Source organism: Gymnodraco acuticeps, unplaced genomic scaffold (genome assembly GCF_902827175.1).
Source record: "Gymnodraco acuticeps unplaced genomic scaffold, fGymAcu1.1, whole genome shotgun sequence".
Taxonomy (NCBI): Eukaryota; Metazoa; Chordata; class Actinopteri; order Perciformes; family Bathydraconidae; genus Gymnodraco; species Gymnodraco acuticeps.
The window spans coordinates 1,533,950-1,554,984 of NW_022990021.1; the positions used below are offsets into that span (position 1 = coordinate 1,533,950).

A 21,035-nucleotide genomic window follows, 5' to 3' on the forward strand; every position below is an offset into this window, starting at 1 on the left:
TGTGAAAAAAAGTTTCTTTTATTTGTTAATATGCTTGGTATAAGGTCATTTCATACAGTTTAAACTTTTGATAATTTTTCAACGGTTGGTCAAAATGAGACACCAATTAAGTGATTAAGGGAGAGATAGCACGATAACACAAGCGTTCATTTTACAAAACGGATAAAACCTTTTCTGTAAAAGATGCTGTAATCCCCCTTTTCAACATTTAAAGATTTAGACAAGACTTCAGTCACAAGGATCACTTTATTTTTTGTGTTTGGCTCTTCTCTTTTCATCACAAATATTATCTACGTCCACCCAAAGTGTTCCAGCAGGGATCAACACTCCCTGGCATCTTTTATGACAAGGACAGAAACATAACAAATCCAGTTCTTCACCTTTTTTTAACACAACTATGCTTGTAGTAAAAATTCATTTTATTTTAACTGGGCATACCACTGTCTTAGTAAGTGGATAGTACTGTTGGTTTGGTGACAGTTACATTTTTTTACAGAGTATTTGCTGTAACTCAAATGTATTTATGAGGAAAAGTCTTGATCTAAAAAAAAAAAAAAAAAAAGTCTTAAAACTGGGGTTGAAATGTACCACTTTACTTTTAATTATAAAAAGCTGCAAACTCAATTTATCCAAATAACCTTAACAAATATGCATTTAAAGTTTTTTCCGTAATTTTTTCTTGATACTGTAACATCTGTGATCAAACCACAGCAAAGCATGTTACCAAAAATAACCTTTTCAGATTAGAAACAGGCATTAGCTTCTCTTTTGCTTATGTCTAGAATGACCAAAATGAATTAGAGGCAGCTAAATTAAATGGTGGATATGAGGGATAGTTAGTAGTTGTAATTTGCAGGCATACTACAACAGCACTACATTCTTGAACAGAAAGATTTTTTCGTGTATATGATTTTTTTTGTCACAAAGTGGTGAGATTCAGAGGCAGGCAGCAGCCCTTTAGACAACAAGCAAAGTTCTTTTTAGATGACAAAGCAGTTTCTTCTATCAGTAAGGCCACATTATATAGAAATTCTAAATGAGGACCACAACCTTTCGCTTCTTGTCCATAGATCTTTGCAGAGCGTCATCATCCTGTGTCAAAACCAAAGCTTCAAGTTTCTTATTTAAAGAGCCTGATGGCCGGCTTGTACGTGGGGGGGGGGGCTGGTGTTTGCCCCGTTCACCACCACAGCAAAAAAAAAGCTCAGTCCACATCTTCACCACCAGCAATGCTGCTGAGGTAGTATCCCCACTCCTGAAGCCCCCACCGCAACTCAAAAACACACCCCAAAATACCATGTGCGATTGGGTTATAACGATCTTGCAAAAAAATAGATATTTTCACAGAAGTTTGTAAAATCATCTTGCCTAAAGTTATCCTCTGTGGCTTTATCGAAGCAAGTTGAAGTCCAGAGAAAAGTTGCGTACAACTGCTGAGTACAATCCACAAAGGACAAATATGCCATCTGCCGTTGCTGTTGCAGTGTTGTACGTTTGGGTGTATTTGACCAATTCCTTTTAAATGATTCCCTCTTTCAACAGCCCCTTCAGAAGCAGTCCTTCAGTTTTGCCAACGAATGGATGTCAAGTGTGTTTCTATTAAAGGGAGTGTCACTGTATGTGGTGCGTTGGTATTGCTGTGTATGAGTGTGTGTACATGAGGCTGTGTGTGTGCACGAGTAACCAGTGTGGTGATGGTGGCAAGGTGAGCTCGGTCAGGACTGCAGTCAACACAGCTGGCTTTCTTGAGGGGCTGGGCAGGACCGTGCTGAAGGGGCCAGGGGACGGAGGGGGGGAGTCTCTACTTGTCCCCCAGGATGGCGTACTGGTTGTCAAGCTGCAACTGCTGCATAGAGGCACTACCACCTGTCTCCTCTCTACCACGGTTCCTGTGTCTCACCACCTCAAAGGTCTTCTCCATTTCTCTGTCCCTGAAACGCAAATATGCATCACGTCAGTAAAACATCAACTTCTAAATGGTAAACAAATTGTTCTCACTGAACTCTGCTTACTTGCGTGTCTCCACATGCTTGGCAGTGGCCATCAGAGAGGGGAACTGTGTGTCACTGAAGATCTCAGGGGGTCCCTGGGTGGCAGTTCGCCTGTTGGTGGTCAGCCGAGCCCCTGGAGGGCGATATACACCGGAAGGCTTTGACTCAGGCTCCTCTTCTTCCTCTGTAATAAAAAAGAAGAAGAAATCACACAAGTTAAAAAGAAGAACACTGATTTCAGATGCAAATTCATCAAAAATCCTATGGTCAGAGGGTTAAAACTGCTTTAGGCTGTGTATGTGATCTTTTTTTGAGAAAACTAATTGTATGGCTAGGAACACATCGGAAAAAAACATCTGTCATAGGCTTTCATTACCATACAGTATCCTATAATTAACAGGAGCCTTATGAGCAGTCAGTGTAAATGACTCGACAAGGTTGGGAAAAACCACAGGCGCATTCTTAATAAGCAGTGGTTTACCCATCCTCTTATTGTGTTATTTCTTGACCCTTCAAAATAAACCAGTATGACGTTGGTTTACTCACCCACAGGTGCAGCAGCAACGGGCGGGGGAGCACCCGACTTGTTCCAGGGACCAGAGAATTTGTCTCCGCTGACCAGAATGATCTCTCCATCCTCTCCAACCTCCTCCTTCTCGTACTCCTCCTCCTCCTTCTCGTCACTGCAAACAACCAGAAGACAGTTGAGCTATCTAAGATGCATTTCCCCTCTAATTTAGCGCAACGGATATCTGCTTATAAAACAGGTTGATATATTGATTTGGTTAAAAAGCACATGCTAGTACCTTACTAAGGATTGTGACAACAGTTTTTGACATCAATTGGATAAAATATGATCTCCAAATCAGGGCAAAATGCATTTATTAGACCCCTAATTCTCAACATGAGCACAAGGAGTCACAACAACGAAATACATATTAGACCAACTAAATACATATTTTAATCTTACCTTATCTGTAAGGCTTGGAGTCGGAGCCCGCTATAGTCAACTTCTTTCTGTTCGAACTCTTTCCATTCCTCGTCCTCCTAGGCAGAAGGATGCATGAAATCTCACCCCAACAAAGTACATCTACATATTTGTAAAGCGTATTATTGAGGGGCTGTTCTTTGATAGAAACATCTGCTACCTGGCCAGGGCTTCCCAAGAAATGGTCACACGGGTTATACTAGTGTGGGGTCAACATTACACCACTATGACACGATATGTACACCTTATACTAGATGATAAAGCTTTACGTGATTTGTATTGTGTTATTTCAAACATATAAGACTGTCAACCACGTATATTTTTGTGACAAATGGCGGCTCGGCCTAGTGGACAGCCACGATTCAAGAGGGATGACAGCTTTAAAAAGCACCCACAAGGCCTTAACACTATATTAAACTGTAAGTTGGTATTTAACGATACCATTATCGTTTAGATTTGTCAAAAAACCAAAGCTAAGATTGTTAAAAAAATGCGCTTAAGGCGTGTCGTGCTTAATTTCGTATACGTCAGAATGTGTGCCAGGGGAAACCATATGCTATCTAGCAACCGGCGTTTTCTCCCTCCATGTCGAATATATAAAGTGCGTGGCTCTATCATATTGTAGAAAAAGATAACGGCGAGCAAGCTAAATTCAAACAGGAAGCAGATTGTGACGGAGGGTGGAAGATTTGACACGACGCCGGTAAAAGACGCTAAGGCAAAAAAAGTTACCTAGCGTAACGTAGCTTAACATTACCTTCTCGATTTGTTGGTCTTGGTTGTCGGTTTTCGTAGATTTTTCCTTCTCTCTCTTGGTTTTTTTAATCACTCCTGACGTAGGCCCAGGGGTGGACTCCTTCCCCTTTCCTTTCTCTTTCTTCTTCTTTTTATCCCGCTTGGCAAAGAAATCGTCCAGGCTTTTCTCTGGTGGTAGATCCGCCATTTTCAAAGAGCAACGTTAACTTGTTAGCTAACCGAGCAATGACAAATGTAAAAAAAAATCTGCTCTTCGAGAGTGTGGACAGCCGTTTAAACTGACAGAAAGGATAGACTGACTCCTAATTCTGACGGTTTAACTTCTGTTAAAGGCTGATAAAAAAAAAAGTGTCCACCCTGATACCTAGCTGAATCGATGGCTATCCTGACAACCATGCCATGCACGGACTATTTGACAAATCTGTACCGTAACCCGGAAACACTCCGATCCTGAACCGGAAACGTTACAGGGCAAAAAATAAAGGCACAATTTTCTCATGGTATTTCATTTCATGTTTTATTTTTAAACAATAGTACTAATACCAAATGCAAAGAGATGTTCAATTACATTTGAATAAATAATTAAAAAAAATTACTAAATAAAAAATCAACTTTAAAGACTTTTTAGCTTTAAGTCATTGTTTAGTATTTTAAGACATTTACCACAAAGCCATGACTATAATTCTACTTTAAAGATTGTTATTTTTTATGTAATATCATAAAATCGTGACTTGACATATAATACTTTTGAGTTACCATGTATACATTTGAAATTTCTAAAACGTCATGCAAAAAGCATGACTGGCATAAAAGGACTTCAATAGTAAAAAGATAAAAATACTTGTACTTTTTGCATGAGAAAAAGGCTGACATTAAGACATATTTACATACAAACACAATTCACAACATAAGCTATTATATAAGGGCTGAATGAAGGTTACATTAATATATACTGTATAGCATAGCCTATAGATGCTGTGCTGAGGAAGTAACTGGCTTCAAAAAGTGTCTTTGATTAGGTATGTTGTGGTCAAAGGGACAACACGTTGTTTCTATTAATATTTTTCATTGCACAGGGGACTGTAAATCTTTCCCCCAAAGACAGAGGCTGAAAGTGTTAATTCAAGGAATGCCCGTGAGATTTCACTGAGATGTTGGACTGCTTTAACAGGGAGAAAAGAAAGTGTGTTATGTTTGTAACCTGTAATTAATTACTGCCCAGTTTAACTATGATAGAAAGCTTAACAATCCGTGTATCTACCGTCCAATTGTTTTTCTTTATTAAACACGTAAACGGAAGAGCGTTTGAGAGGCCTTTTTGCTTTTTGCTTTTTACCTTACTAAATGGTCTAATGGTCCTTGGAGCGAGGGGCGGGGCGAAACTCACGGAAGTGATTTCAAAACAAAAGCGGTGATAATATTATAAACAAAGAGAAATAAGGTGAATTTAGCGATCACAACGAAAACGGCCAAGACACAGATTGAGCCCAGAAAATTGATGTTATTAAGGGCTGTAAATATAAGCCTCTGTCTAAAATGGACAACATTGTTAGGAGATTTAAACTATAGGCTACTGCGATTCTGCACTGCGGTCACTCAGCCGTCTCTCGCGTTTGTTTTTTCAAATCAGCTGCTCTTCATTCCTGCTATATTTAACGAGTGATACAAATATGTTTCTCCTATGAAACCTATTTTATTTCCTTTTCCATGTTATACTTATACTTACTTGCCTTACATTTGCATGTTGAACTACATGATATCTTCCCCAGCCTCAAGGAAATACAATAAAATAAATGGATTCATAATTTTAAAAAATGGATACAAATGTATACATTAATAATGTTGTGTGCAAACATTTCAAATTTAAATATAAAATGAAAAATGAGTTTACTTTTGAAATGATTTCTCACAAAAACCTTTCTAAATTATAGTAAATCATTAACAAAGGTTTAGTGAATATACGTTTTTTGCCTAAAATAGTTGAAATTGAACGTAAACTATATCAAACACCACATGCATGGCAGTTAACCCATTTTTGCCCGCTATTTAAATTGACTTTGGTTGAAGTTAATACAAATATTGATGGTTTGTTTAAATAACTAGTGACATTTTAATAAATATAGCAAAAAAGGGCTCCAAAAAAGACATATATAACCTGGCCGGCTTAACCAGTGTGTAATTCTTCAAGCACCACAAGATTCAGAGTTTACAAAGTACAATTCTGGGCCATTGATTGTGTCATTTCTCCAAACACAGTGAAAATGCCTGTTTTGAAGCCTTCAAATGGTTCAGGAAAAGGACTTTACATTGTATTATACTTAAAGACAGGGCTATTCAGTTAAGAGAAGAGAAAAAGGAAAGCAAATTGTTATAATGGGTGATGTAACATTAATGACAGACATAATATGAGGTCCTTGGCACTGAGACTTTAGAGGGGTCATTTTGTGATCAAGGGGCATCACCCTTACAGCATCAGGACAATATCATATGGAGTCAGACACTGGAAGTGTGCTGGAGGCTGATGCGTTGACTGCAGGGGACTGATGGAAGGATGAGGCTGATGAGACTGAAGAATCTGTGACGAACTAGCGGCTGAGAAATAATCTAACTTGTGTTAGGGCATGAATTAACAATAAATAGCTTATATACAGTGTAAAATACCACGTACTGTCCGCCCTCCCATGCCACCCTGGCATGACCTCTTGCCCCCCCTTTGCCACCCCATGTAAAATGTTTTAGAACCGCCACTGCACAGGCTTATTATATTTACAGCCCTTAATAACATCAATTTTATTGGCTCAATATGTGTCTTGGCCGTTTTCGTTGTGATCGCTAAATTCCCCTTGTTTATAATGATCACCGTTCCTTCAGTAGGATACTGTAGCGATTCAGTGTGATTTTAGCAAACGAGTGCTCGAGACCGAGAGTCTCGAAAAACAATTGGACGGTAGATACACGGATTACATAGGAGAATCCGTGTATCTACCGTCCAATTGTTTTTCTTTATTAGACACGTAAACAGAAGAGCGTCTGAGAGGCGTTTTTGCTTTTTGCTTTTCACCTTACTAACTGGTCAAATGGTCCTAGGAGTGAGGGGCGGGGCGAAACTCTCGGAAGTGATTTAAAAACAAAAGCACTCGTTTGCTAAAATCACACTACAGTATCCTGCTGAAGGACCGGTGATTATTATAAACAAGGGGAATTTAGCGATCACAACGAAAACGGCCAAGACAGATATTGAGCCCAGAAAATAGATGTTATTAAGGGCTGTAAATATAATAAGCCTATGTCTAAAATGGACAACATTGTTAGGAGATTTAAACTATACAGCGGTTCTGCACTGCGGTCACTCAGCCGCCTCTCGCGTTTGTTTTTTCAAATCAGCTGCTCTTCATTATTCCTGCTATATTTGACGAGTGATACAAATATTTGTTACCACAAGTTCTTAAGGAAACTGACTCTGTTGGACTCGGTACTAGTTTGACTTCTATCAGAAATAAAGTACTTTTACTGTGTACTCAAAGTCCCCTCCTAGCCTACATAATGCATGTTTTTCTGCTATCTTTGATGAATGATAAAAATATAATGTTACCATTATTTCTTAATGAAATTGATACGGTTTGACTTTGTTTTAGTTAGCCTACTACTTACAATACATTGAAGTACTTTTACTGTGTATTTTTGAGAAATACTCTGTCAAAGTCCCCTGCTGAGAACAAAATCAAGCCACTTCTGCTAAGTTTGATGAGGGAATTCTTTTTTGTTGCAATTAGTTCTTCGTGAGATTGATCCTGTTGGACTCAGTAGTAGTGAAACTACCCCCACAAGTACTATGAAGTACTTACTGTGTACTGTTCCAGTACTTCTCTGTCAATGTCCCCTCCTGAGAACAAGAATGCATGTTTCTCTGCTATTTTGAATAAGCGTTAAAAAAAACATTTCTTCCTGAGACTGATATTGTTGGACAGAGTATTTTAAGAGGATGGTAGACATGATATCAGCAATACTTCCAGTCAGTACTCCGGCAGCAGCATTTTACACCTTGGAAAGTCTAGAGTCTGGCCTGGATAGGTTTATCCTTCAGCAAAGTGACACACTCTGTCACTCTTGTTGCCCTCTTATGATGAAGCTGCTGTCTTTTAATATATGATTATTCCTAGTTCATTCCTCGCAGATTCTTCCTTCAGTCCCAGTCATTGCATGTCAGTCAGACCTTCGAAAAATGTGTCCAATTCAACAAAATGTTTTTTTGTGAGTGAAGGCCAGAGCTAAATTATAGATTGTTTGATTGTGTAATTACAAGGTGAGAGAAAATAAATCCACATCCTCCTATGAAACGTATTTTATTTCCTTTTCCATGTTATACTTATACTTACTTGCATTAGAACATTTGCATGTTGAACTACACGATATCTTCCCCAGCCTCTGAGCCTCAAGGAAATACATTAAAATAAATGGATTCATAATTTAAAAAAATTGATAAAAATGTATAAATTAATAATGTTGTGTGCAAACATTTCAAATTTAAATATAAAATGAAAAATAAGTTTACTTTTGAAATGATTTCTCACAAAAACCTTTCTAAATTATAGTAAATTATTAAAAAAGGGTTTAGTCAATATACGTTTTTCTGCCTAAAATAGTTGAAATTGAACGTAAGACTATATCAAACACCACATGCATTATTACATTATTACATTGCATTTAGCTGACGCTTTTATCCAAAGCGACTCACAATAAGTACATTCGACCAGGAAGACACAACCTTGAAGAAAACAGAATCATATAAGTACATCAGGCTATAGAGCCAAACATTTCAAGTGCTACTAAACTGGCTATAGACAGAGGTGGGACCAAGTCATTGTTTTGCAAGTCCGAGTCAAGTCTCAAGTCTTTGCGCTCAAGTCTGAGTCAAGTCTCAAGTCTTTGCGCTCAAGTCCAAGTCAAGTCTCAAGTCAGGATGGGCAAGTTCAAGTCAAGTCAAGTCCTAAACTTTGACAAAACAAGTCTTAAACAAGTCATTATGTGCTTTTCATCAAATGTAATGACATCGATCAACAGAATAATACTTAATTATCAAACTGCTCTTTATTAGTCACATTAATAATTTAATAATCCATTTTCTCTCTGCTGGTAAAGTAACGTGTGTTTTTCTAATTTGAGAGGGATCAGTAAGGTAAGGCTACCGTGACGGTTTGATTCAGAAGGAGTTTAATTGATAAGATCCCTGATGTTGAGGTGACCAGAATGTTTATTTCCACTGTGTACAACATGTTTTAAGGGACCCACAATCTATCTGTATGCAAGGGATAATGTGCAGCGAGGCGGTCTCTATGGGGAAAATAACACCTGAATCTAGATCCCTCTGCAGGTGGTACTTTAACTATGTTTTGATGCCAATACTTTTACTTGTAACATTTTGAATGCAGGACTTTTTATTGTACAGGGTTCCTGCAGGTTTCGCCAACTCAAATTTAAGACTTTTTAACACATTTTTAAGACCACTTTGAATAGAATTTAAGACCTATTTCACGGCAATAAAGTATGAAGGAAAATTGATATGAAAGAAGAAATACGTCCCATAATCACTTACAAAGTAAATGTATTCATGTTCAACATAAGAACAGTGACTGAACATAACAGCATAACAGTACAGAACTGTGTTAGCGTGTTAGACAAAAAGTGTGTATGCGTGTGTGTCTGTGTGTGTGTGTGTGTGTGTGTATGTGTGTGTGTGTGTTAGGGCTCTGCAATTAATCATATTTTAATCGCAATTACGATTTTGGCCTGCCACAATTACGAAAACAACATAATCGAAAAAACCGATTATTTTGCTTTGCTAGGTTGTGACAGTGCACTACAACATATTTGATCTAATTGATTTTTTAGTAATGTATCATTTATTTAATTAATTTTTGTATTGGTTTTTCAGTTGAATTATACGTTCAGGGTAATCAACAGTTAAAAAGATACTGTTCAAATTATTATTTGTTTTAAAGTTCAATAAATGGATGTTTTCAAAGTCAATGAATAATGACTTCTCCAACCTTATACTTTGCTCCAGAGTGCCGTGGTTCATTGTTTATTAATGTGTTTCTGCAGCATTTACCGACCGCTGCAGTGTTGGCTGCTCTTCTACGGGAGTTTATTCTCCTCCGTTAGCTCCCGGTTAGCTCTGCAGCGGCCGCTCTAAAGTATTCACTGTCCGACTCACACAAGCAGCTGATACATATCCCCAGTTCCCCTTAGCCTAAGTGAATGTGTGTCAGTCTGAATTGACGCTGTTTGGTATCACAACGCTGTTATGAAAGTGTCTCTGGTATAAAATGGGTGATGTTAGCATAGCAACCGAAGCTAAACGGACTACTTGCTATTGCTATCCTATTGTGGCATAAACCATTTTCTACAGGCACATTTTACCGGCGTATTTTTATTATGATTCTACTTGTGATAGTCGGACACGACAACCTGTGCAGCCCATGTATTGATTCCATCCGATAGCTGCTATAATACAAAACAAAACGTCTGCCTCTCTCCACAATGATCAATAACAGTGAACGGATGGTCAAAGTAAGGTACAAATAAACAGAATCACACGAAGCCTGGTTAGTGTTGCCTGACTTTATAAAGTGTGTTTATAAGCACTACTGTTTGTAGGCAGGCATGACAGTCGACCCATGTTCAGGGGAGGTGGGTTTAGTTTCCTACACGCCTCGACGTAAGAGAGACGTAAGCGACGCCACCTCTTAGCTCCGAAGCTCTTGCCTCTAGACCGACAATTTTTTGGAGCTGGAAGTGAACCGGATTCCGGAGCTAAGAGCCGGCGCCGCTGCGGTGTGAACAGGAAAAACCGGCGCTTTTCAGGCTCCAGCTTCGAGCCGGAGCTGAAAAAGCGCTGGTGTGAAAGGGGCATTAGAGTCTGAGTGCCAAGGACCTCATATTATGTCTGCATTCATGTTACATCACCCATAACAATTTTCTTTCCTTTTTCTCTTCTCTTAACTGAATAGCCCTGTCTTTAAGTATAATACAATGTAAAGTCCTTTTCCTGAACCATTTTAAGGCTTCAAAACAGGCATTTTTAGTGTATGTGTTTGGAGAAATGACACAATCAATGGCCCAGAATTGTACTTGATAAACTCTGAATCTTGTGGTGCTTGAAAAAATACACACTGGCTAAGCCGGCCAAGTTATATGCCTTTTTTGCAATATTTATAAAATGTCAGTTATTTAAACACACCACTATCTGAGGATAACACAAGCAACCATAAAACACCCTTTACTGTTACGGTTGAGTGAAGGAAGCAGGACCCAAATGCAGATAACGCTGAAAATGCCTTTATTTCAAGGATAAATAAATAACTTGGACAAAACAGAACACTCACCGGTGAACTCAGTCACAAACAAAAGACGAACCAACACTGAACACAGGAAAATACAAGACTAAATACAGGGAGGGGTAATCACAAGATGAGAAACAGCCGGGCAGGGGAGGAGAAACACAAGGGCGACAGGTGAACACAATCAGACAATTAGACACACCAGGGAAACTAATGACAGGGGGAAAACACAGGAAGAAGGACCAGACAATATACAAGGAGGAAAATATCCAAAACCAGACATGAAAAACTACAAACGTGACATAACATGAGAATCCTGACATTTACTATAGGGTCATTTTGTGATCATGGGGCATCACCCTTACAGCATCAGGACAATATCATATGGAGTCAGACACTGGAAGTGTGCAGGAGGCGTTGACTGGGACTGATGGAAGGATGAGGTTGATGAGACTGAAGAATCTGCGAGGTACGAACTAGCGGCGGCGGAATAATCATATATTAAAAGACAGCAGCATCATAAGAAGGCAACAAGAGTGACAGTGTGTCAGTGTGCAGTCTACCATCCTCTTAAAATACTCTGTCCAACAATATCAGTCTCATGAAGAAAGGTTTTTTAACGCTTATTCAAAATAGCAGAGAAACATGCATTCTTGTACTCAGGAGGGGACATTGACAGAGGATTGTTGGAAAAGTACACAGTAAGTACTTCATAGTAGCTACTTGTGGGGGTAGTTTCACTAGTACAATCTCACGAAGAACTAATGGCAACAAAAAATAATTCCCTCATCAAACTTAGCAGAAGTGGCTTGATTTTGTTCTCAGCAGGGGACTTTGAAAATACACAGTGTTAGAGATTTGGAGGGATAACTGGTCCGCTTTTCAAATCTCCGCGCGTTCCTATGAAGCTGGTTATAATACAGGAAGGAATCCATATCTACAAAGTAACCGTTAACAATAATCTACTTTAATGGCAATATGACAATGCAATACAATCATTACAATACAACATGATATATTACAGTTATATTGCAATGCTTAAGGAGTAATGCCGGCTTACTCCTGCTCTAGTCCGCATACTGCAGAGCTACTTTCACCCGAGCGCAGCATGTGAAGAAGAGCCCGAACGCCAGGGATCCACCGGATATATACCAGAGTAAGAAGGAGGGGTTTGGTGTTAGGTCAGCTGGTCATCTTTTCAGGTCATCTCATTGGGAGACGCAACGCAGCAGGAAACGCAGCAGGAAACCAAACAGGCTCACTTTCCAACAAAAGGTCTCAAGGCCTGCATACCTACACCTCCCCCACAGAGCCATAAAACCCTGTTTACTCCAACCAGCCCAGAATGTTTATAGCCATTTGTAGTCCTTACATTTATGAAAGGATAAAACAGAGAAATCAATATAAAACACAAACACAGGTATTGTTTGAACAGTATTCACTTAACTGCTACTATTGATAAGCACCAGAGAAACCCAAGGGACCTCTCTTAACATCACAACCACTGTAGCTCGTTCTAAGTTGAATGCAAATCAGGACATGCTCTCACCTTCCCCCATCTTCCTTTGTCCTCAAAAACACATGTCAACAGGCCCCAAATGCAGCTCACAGTTTTACCCAAATTATTCCCATTTTAAGCTTATCCATAGTTTGCTAACATGAATAAATACAAATATAACTCTACAAATCCCCCTTTTTATCTCCTTCTCCAGAGATAAACTTAGACAAGGCATTTTGAAATATACCCACTGTCATTATTTTCTACTGTGTCCGTAAATCCATCCGAAGCTGGTATTCAGAGTACTTGAAACCTTCATGGCGACAGAACACCACTTTCCATGGCAGTGAAGGAACCATGAGGGGGTAGCTGAGTGCTAGAATCATCAGCCCCCCCCCCCCCCCGGAGGAATAGCCCACAAGGACAGCTAATAGGGAGGGGGAGATGCAGCTTGCCCTTCACGGGTAGAACTGATCAGAGCGAAGTAGACTCCTCTGCTGCCTCGACAAGTTCCCTGTGCCGTTCTGGCTTGCCGTGTCTTTGTCTCCCAATCCGCTGACGGCAGCTTCTGGGCTGCCTGCTAGAGAGATGTCTTCCTCCTCCTCGTCCTCCGGCCCGCTGATGGCGGCTTCCGGGTCGATGCTGTAGAGATGTCTCCAGGGTCCTCCTTCTCCGGCCCGCTGATGATGCCTCCCGGGTCGTCTGCTGTAAGGATGCCTCCAGGGTCCTGCTCCTCCAGTCTGCTGCTTCCGAGTAGTCCACGTCTGCCAGGGCCACGTCCGTCCTGATGTCGTCCCCTGGTCCTAGTAGGTGGTTTCCCCGCCGCACACTGGCTCCCGTGGTACGAGCTGTCCCCCTTTTCTCCCAGGCAGACGGCATAAGAGGTCCGCTGGGTCACTCGGTCGGGGTCGGAGAGCCTGGGGTTGAGCCACTTTGTCCTCGTGCTTCTCGGGTCCCCCTTTTGGCGCCGGTGACCTGTGTGGAGAAATCTGATACAACTCCCTCAAGCCTACGCTCAGCTGTTTTGACCCACTTGGAGCCTGTTGGTGAGGTGTCTTGAAACAACAGCCGTCTGTGAACAGGTTTTCTAAATTAATTGTAGACCTCCTATCTGCCAGTGCAGCTTCAGAATCTTAATACTTGGATTGTGCCAACTAAATAAGAACCTCAACATCTTTAGGTAAACTAAATAACATATTTCAATAGCTCTGAATTTCTGACAAGCATCTGTGTTTATTTTTAAATGAAATCCTATTTAAAATCCAAATATAATATGAACTGCTAATGTTTCTGGTAAAGAAACACACTAATGTTATGGATTCAAAAACAACCAAAATCACGATGCTAACAAAGTGAATGATTTCCTGGTGATACTGCTTCTACCTGTCAGTGCTTAGATATTATCACGCTGAAAAAATGAATACAGAATTCCAACAAACTGTCATCAAATGTCTTTCTATTATGAATTTAGATGAAATGTATATCCCCATAATGACCTAAGCAATAAAGTCTATGGCTTTTACTTCTTTACCAGGCTAGTTACATGATGTTGTCTAAATTAAATTCTGTCTCATTACATTACTATGTTTTAGCTTAACTTAACTGTAATATGTTCTTTCTATATTTCAAACCTCAGTTACTCTAATGTCTGTTAAAATATTACAAAATTGTTTCATTATCACAGGTCAACTTCTTCGGTTTCACAGTAGCCCCTTGGCCACTGCTTCTTTGTTACCTGTTATAATTCAAATCAATATTTAGAAACATCTCAACATTCATCAAACAGTATCTTATCCCCAGATATGGAGCAGGTTAATTACATTCAATGCTCAATCCTTAAAAGAAAAATTTAAATTGTGAATTTTACAGCCATGTTGACATTTATACATTATACTCACTCCCCCTTTTTACACATGAAATCATGTGTAACAAAAGCCTGTAATGGGAGGGGAACAAAAACTGTCAGGTAATTGGTTAGGGACATAACGAACATCATTATCATTATTTCCACAGTGAACACTTCAGTGAAAAGAAGTGTTCCTCTCCGTCCTTCAGGCCTAAAAGAAACAGAATCTTCAGCTTTTACATTTGCAAACCGCCAACTCATGTGAGAGGAAAATATCACATGTGCGGTTTCCCCTTTTTGTGGAATTTTTAGGAAACCTCTCGTTTCCCTTGGAGCTCCAAAATAATATGTTAGTCCAAAAACATGCTTGGTTAGTTATTGTTTTAGAATCATGCAGTTACACTGATCACATGCCGGCATACATTCACACTCACACTGTCTGGTTGTCATGTCAAGTTTGGTCAGGTTCACCCCAGAGTCAGTCATCCACAGTGCCTTGTCAAGTTACACTGTCGGTCAGGGTCAAAGGTCAGTTGGTCTCCGTCTTTTTTGGCCATGTGTCGTGCTCTGCAGAGACTTTGACATTTCAGCATAGGCCAGTATCCTTTGTCTACAAAAATATGTCACGATTTCAACTATAATTTTCAAGATGATTCTCACTTGTCATTGGGACTTCCGCCTCCCACTTTTCTTGAAACTTGGTACAAAACTCACTTCCTTCGAGTACCACTACTACTGCAATCCAATTACACCTAATTAGTATTAAAATGTCTAATGATCTATTTCAGAAACTTTTGTACAATAACTATTATCTTGAGTCAAAACATTACTAGGATCTGTGTCGCTCTGCATTTCATAGCTCATTATAATTCTGGTCTACTTAAAAAACGATGTTAAACTCTTTAGCAGTGTGTGGAACCTTGGGTGTCCGAACATGCAACAATTACTCCCTCCTTTATCAAGGATTTAAAACCGAAGTCTGGTAATAACTATGCCACAATGGTGAAATCAACACTTTAGATTGGAATTTAATATGTGGCTTGGCACTAGCCATTAATACAAACAAAGATTTGTCCTATAGAGTGGTTCCTAAAACTATCCTTTTAATGGTGATCAATATTGTAACCAATGAGACCGCTACTTTATTCACACGTGAATAAAAATGTCTTAAAGAATGAATTGTTAACATGATGAAAATATTGAAGAATATGGTTATACTCTGTCAGTGTGTTTTAGGATGATTATCATTTTACTTTAATAGTTTCCTCTTTACTGCTATTTTTAATTTACCAAATGATTAATAAATCTTTCTGTCTTTACGTATTTATGAAGTTAATTCAAGTTATTTAAATGTGCGTTTCGTGAATAAGTGTGTTTATGTGTAACTCACTCATTCCCGTTCTCCTTTCCTCCTCCCCTGGTTTTCTCAAGCCGTGACCCCGGCCTCCGCACTTCTAATCGACCATGCCAACTCCTCTGATTCTGTCTTCTCTTCAGTCCATCAGCTGTTGAATCCATCCGCTGTAACTTTTGTAGGCAGCCATTGGCCCAGTCACATCTGCAGCCCCATCATGCCACTGTTGTTGCACTCCTCCTTTACAGTCTCTCTGCTGTTTTTATGGAGGGCGGATTCTGCTCTCATGTCTATTGTGCCAAATCTCGCGGCGCAGTTTGGAACTTCATGTCCTGTTTGAGGGACCGATGAGAGTATCTCTCTGTATGTCAGCATGCTGGTTTGGTTCTGGATGCCACAGGTGGAGATAGTTCTGGCTGCAGTCTTGATGTAGTCTTGTTGTTGTTGTTGGTTCAGCTCTGGTTCTCTGTCTGTACGATGGAGAAGGAGGAGTCTCCTGTTGGGTTAGGTCTCGTTGTCTGCTTGGAGGGTCGGGATCAAAGCCTTTCTAACTCAGAGGGGGAGTCCAGGTCCCGGTACACATTACCTATAAGAAGTCTAGCACACTGATGTTAAATAAATCCAACCCTTTCCACTCTGTCTCTTTCTAATCATACTATCTGTCTTAGTTGTTAAATGCCATCTAAACAACATAATTAATGTCTACTTATGATATTACAAAAACTAACTCCAAAAATTGTTTCATCCATTGTTACATATTTACCCAACACAACTCTGAAATACTTACATGTTTCCAGCATCACATATTCCACACACTATGAAAGAACATCTCCATATCTTCTCTCATTTTAAATCCCACTGTTACTTCGAACAATAGTAAACCTGCAGAGCACACCAATCGGATCACAGTAATGAAATTTGAATCAAGTGTAGGCCTATGTCTTCTTTCTGAACATTTATTTATATTGTCTACATTTGCAAACAGTTCGAGTGTAAAATGTGTTTTGCACAATGTATTTACACTCTACAGATTCTTGAGTTTACTCATCTCCTGGTGCTGTCGTTGTAAAAAATGTTCAATCCCTTATTGTTTTGTACCAGTTTACCAAACAATACCGGCCAGCAATGTAATGATTAAACTCTAAGCTCGCATAAGTTTCAAGGGTGTGATACCCCCTTTCAGCCACTAGATGGCAGCAGCAGAAGTTTCAAGGGTGTGATACCCCCTTTCAGCCACTAGATGGCAGCAGCAGAAGTTTCCAGACAAAGGGAAACGCTCTACCTTGGTTTAATATATAACAGACCTCTGGCTTTAAGCTTTTAGCATTGGTCTGTTATTTAAACCCCAGTTTTAAACGGCGACTCGATCTGATATATCGAGTTTTCAGGTTTTGCCGTGCAGGATTCAAACCTCGCATTCACACAAACTGCACCATTTCTACGCCACTCAGGAATAAACACCTGCAGATCCGCGCCAAACTGCTCTATTTTACGTCACGCAGGACTTTCGTCTACCTGTCGATCCACGTTTACGTTTTGTATATAACTTTCCTAACATAGTAAAATATGCATTGTATATTCCATTTAAACTATAAAAACACTGTGAAACGCCTACAGACAATCCTAAAGTTTTAGCGTATCCAATTACAGACAGGCGACTTTCATCGTCTGCTTACCTTATTTGCAAAGTTGCAGAGTCCTGCTGATTGTCTGAGATGTTTGAAAGCGTCTGAATTCTTCCTCAGCTTCGTTATCTCTAGACGTCGGGTCACCATTTTGTTGGGGATTTGGAGGGATAACTGGTCCGCTTTTCAAATCTCCGCGCGTTCCTATGAAGCTGGTTATAATACAGGAAGGAATCCATATCTACAAAGTAACCGTTAACAATAATCTACTTTAATGGCAATATGACAATGCAATACAATCATTACAATACAACATGATATATTACAGTTATATTGCAATGCTTAAGGAGTAATGCCGGCTTACTCCTGCTCTAGTCCGCATACTGCAGAGCTACTTTCACCCGAGGGCAGCATGTGAAGAAGAGCCCGAACGCCAGGGATCCCCCGGATATATACCAGAGTAAGAAGGAGGGGTTTGGTGTTAGGTCAGCTGGTCATCTTTTCAGGTCATCTCATTGGGAGACGCAACGCAGCAGGAAACGCAGCAGGAAACCAAACAGGCTCACTTTCCAACAAAAGGTCTCAAGGCCTGCATACCTACACCTCCCCCACAGAGCCATAAAACCCTGTTTACTCCAACCAGCCCAGAATGTTTATAGCCATTTGTAGTCCTTACATTTATGAAAGGATAAAACAGAGAAATCAATATAAAACACAAACACAGGTATTGTTTGAACAGTATTCACTTAACTGCTACTATTGATAAGCACCAGAGAAACCCAAGGGACCTCTCTTAACATCACAACCACTGTAGCTCGTTCTAAGTTGAATGCAAATCAGGACATGCTCTCACCTTCCCCCATCTTCCTTTGTCCTCAAAAACACATGTCAACAGGCCCCAAATGCAGCTCACAGTTTTACCCAAATTATTCCCATTTTAAGCTTATCCATAGTTTGCTAACATGAATAAATACAAATATAACTCTACAACAGTAAAAGTACTTCAATGTATTGTAAGTAGTAGGCTAACTAATACAAAGTCAAACAGTATCAATTTCATGAAGAACTAATGGCAAAATTATATTTTTATCATTCATCAAAGATAGCAGAAAAACATGCATTATGTAGGCTACTATGGAGGCGACTTTGACAGAGGATTACTCACAAAGTAGCCTACACAGTAAAAATACTTCATTTTATTTCTGGTAGAAGTCAAACTAGAACCGAGTCCAACAGTGTCAGGCGTAGCTGGTGGGCAGTGGGCACTAATTCGCTGACATTGTCCGTGTCAACAGGAGTGACAGTCCGCACACACACAAGACCGTAATTACGGCAGAAGCAAGAAAGCCCAAAATATATAATTCTCACTCCCAGTGGGAGGATGATTTATTTTTGTATCTATTCCAATTCAAAGTCCATCTGTCTCATCTGCAATGCGAGCGTGGCTTTATCGAAGAAGGGTCATTTAGGAGCGGCATTTCAAAACAGTGCACAAACGCTGCGGGACGGAATTCCCTCCTAATTCTGTCCTACGCTCCCAAAAGGGGAGGGGCCTGAAAGGACAGCTAAATGCACAGCAGTCCATTTTCACCAGGCCCAACAACAAGAGCAAGGCTGCTACCATAGCATCTTATCGTGTCAGTCACGTTCTTGCGAAACACATGAAGTCTTTCAAAGACGGCGAAGTTGTGAAAGAAGCATTCCTGGAGGCTGCCGACGCGCTTTTGGGGGACAGTAAAAAATAACAGAAGCATTTCAACAGGTTTTTGATATAATAAAAACTCAAATTAGATACCGTTATTAATCAGCTGTAAGTTTTAGTTTGTTTGAATTTAGTCATTATAATTATTGTACAAAATGGTATAAGAATGCAAACATTCAGATCTGTTCTGTTTAAATTGATTATAGTCTATTATCAATTCAGGTTAATAAACTAGTGTTGCTTGCATCCTATTTTAAAGGCATTTCCTTTTATACTCTACTAAAATGCTACAAAAAAGGGTTTGATTCTATTAATTTTGTCTTTTTTATTGCACTTTGGCAGCAGATTCCTGTGTAGCTTCAGATCTGAGTTGTCTTATTAGTAAGCCTAATTTTTACTTTTGTAGCAACACTATGTTTATATAATGGCAAAGAAAGGGTTCAGAGTCTTTTCTTTTTTCCCTGTGTCATATGTGGCAGCACTGTTCAATGTTTCTTGAAAACATTACCCACTGTAGTACGTGACATGTGAATAAACTCCAACTCTGTATCAACAACACTGTTGTGTAACTTCAGTTAAATACTTGTATGTGTGTAGATTAGAAAGAGGTAAGATAAAGGATCTGCAGTATTTTATGAAGTATTAATCGTACAAAGGTCAGTTTTATACAAGTAGAAGTGTGTATTTACCTGGTAGTAGGCTGGCTACGCCTCTCTATTTGGACTGGTAGATCTCGGCAGACTGGCAACTTTAAAAGTAGCTCTCGGTTCAAAAAAGGTTGGGCACCCCTGGTCTATTGCCTTAATCAATATCTAGTCAACTCTAAAATACCACATATATGCAATGGCATGATAATATTATTGTGACAAGTGGGGTATTCACCTGGTGTTTCCAGAAATTAGACGTAGATGCAGCCAAAATCGACGCAGTCTGTAAAGGCAATCCGACAACCCACACAGCTCTAGTTTACGCTGGTAACGACCTAAAGCACACCCCTCAAGTCCAGAGATGTAATCCGAAGACATGCAGCGATTTCTTCGGTCGTTAATTTAGAAAAAAAACCTAGTGCGCTCTGCCTTGCTACGTTAGTTAGATGTTTATATTTGCACTTCCAGGATATTTGCACCTCCATGAAAATGGCGTATTTATATATATGGCGCGTGTTGCATTGTGGGTAGCTCGTGACGTCACTGTGTGTGAATGTTGTCAATTTTAGACATAGGCTTATTATATTTACAGCCCTTAATAAAATCCATTTTCTGGGCTCAATATCTGTCTTGGCCGTTTTCGTTGTGCTCGCTAAATTCCCCATGTTTATAATAATCACCGGTCCTTCAGCAGGATACTGTAGCGATTCAAAGTGTGATTTTAGCAAACGAGTGCTTTTGTTTTGAAATCACTTCCGTGAGTTTCGCCCCCCCCCTCACTCCAAGGACCATTTGACCAGTTCGTAAGGTGAAAAGCAAAAAGGCCTCTCAGACGCTCTTCCGTTTACGTGTTTAATAAAGAAAAACAATTGGACGGTAGATACACGGATTTAGGAGGCTTAATAAGGAACTCTGAATAGTTGACACAAATATGAATACATCTCATCTTAAACAGAAGAAAATAAAATCCTTCATGTATTTGGACTTAACTTTCAAAACCTCACAAGGCCAGTTACGTAGGGTCAATCGTTTTTAAAAGAAAATGGCCATAAAGATACTTTTAAAAGCTAAACTCTCAGGTTTTTCAAGATTTGAAATGATCTTCTCAGTAGGAAAGCAGGTTTGTTGACAGATTATTCAACTGACGTTATATACCCAGAGCTGGGGGTCACTTGACCACGTGCAGAACTGGTGAACAAAGAGAACATTCCAGAACAGTGCATCAATGGATGTGCTGTGGTCGGCAAGACTGCTTTGTTATATAATAAACAAGTAATGATATCTAAAA

At 39.6% G+C, this 21,035-nt stretch overlaps 1 protein-coding gene across 3 annotated transcripts; it reads right to left on the bottom strand.

Moving 5' to 3' along the window:
- On the bottom strand, nt 1–4,171 carry cdv3 (carnitine deficiency-associated gene expressed in ventricle 3). 3 transcript variants are annotated; one of them, XM_034214099.1, is made up of 5 exons: nt 3,737–4,171; nt 2,962–3,035; nt 2,538–2,674; nt 2,013–2,175; nt 1–1,931 (listed from the first exon to the last, which is right to left on the bottom strand). In XM_034214099.1, exons 1-5 carry the CDS (start codon nt 3,920–3,922, stop codon nt 1,802–1,804), a joined length of 690 nt encoding a protein of 229 aa, XP_034069990.1. In that variant the 5' UTR covers nt 3,923–4,171; the 3' UTR covers nt 1–1,801. The 3 variants fall into 3 exon arrangements, with proteins under 3 accessions (XP_034069990.1, XP_034069989.1, XP_034069992.1); XM_034214098.1 differs by having other exon boundaries at nt 2,962–3,038; nt 3,737–4,170; XM_034214101.1 differs by having other exon boundaries at nt 2,962–3,029; nt 3,737–4,168.
- Nucleotides 4,172–21,035: the final 16,864 nt, after the last annotated feature.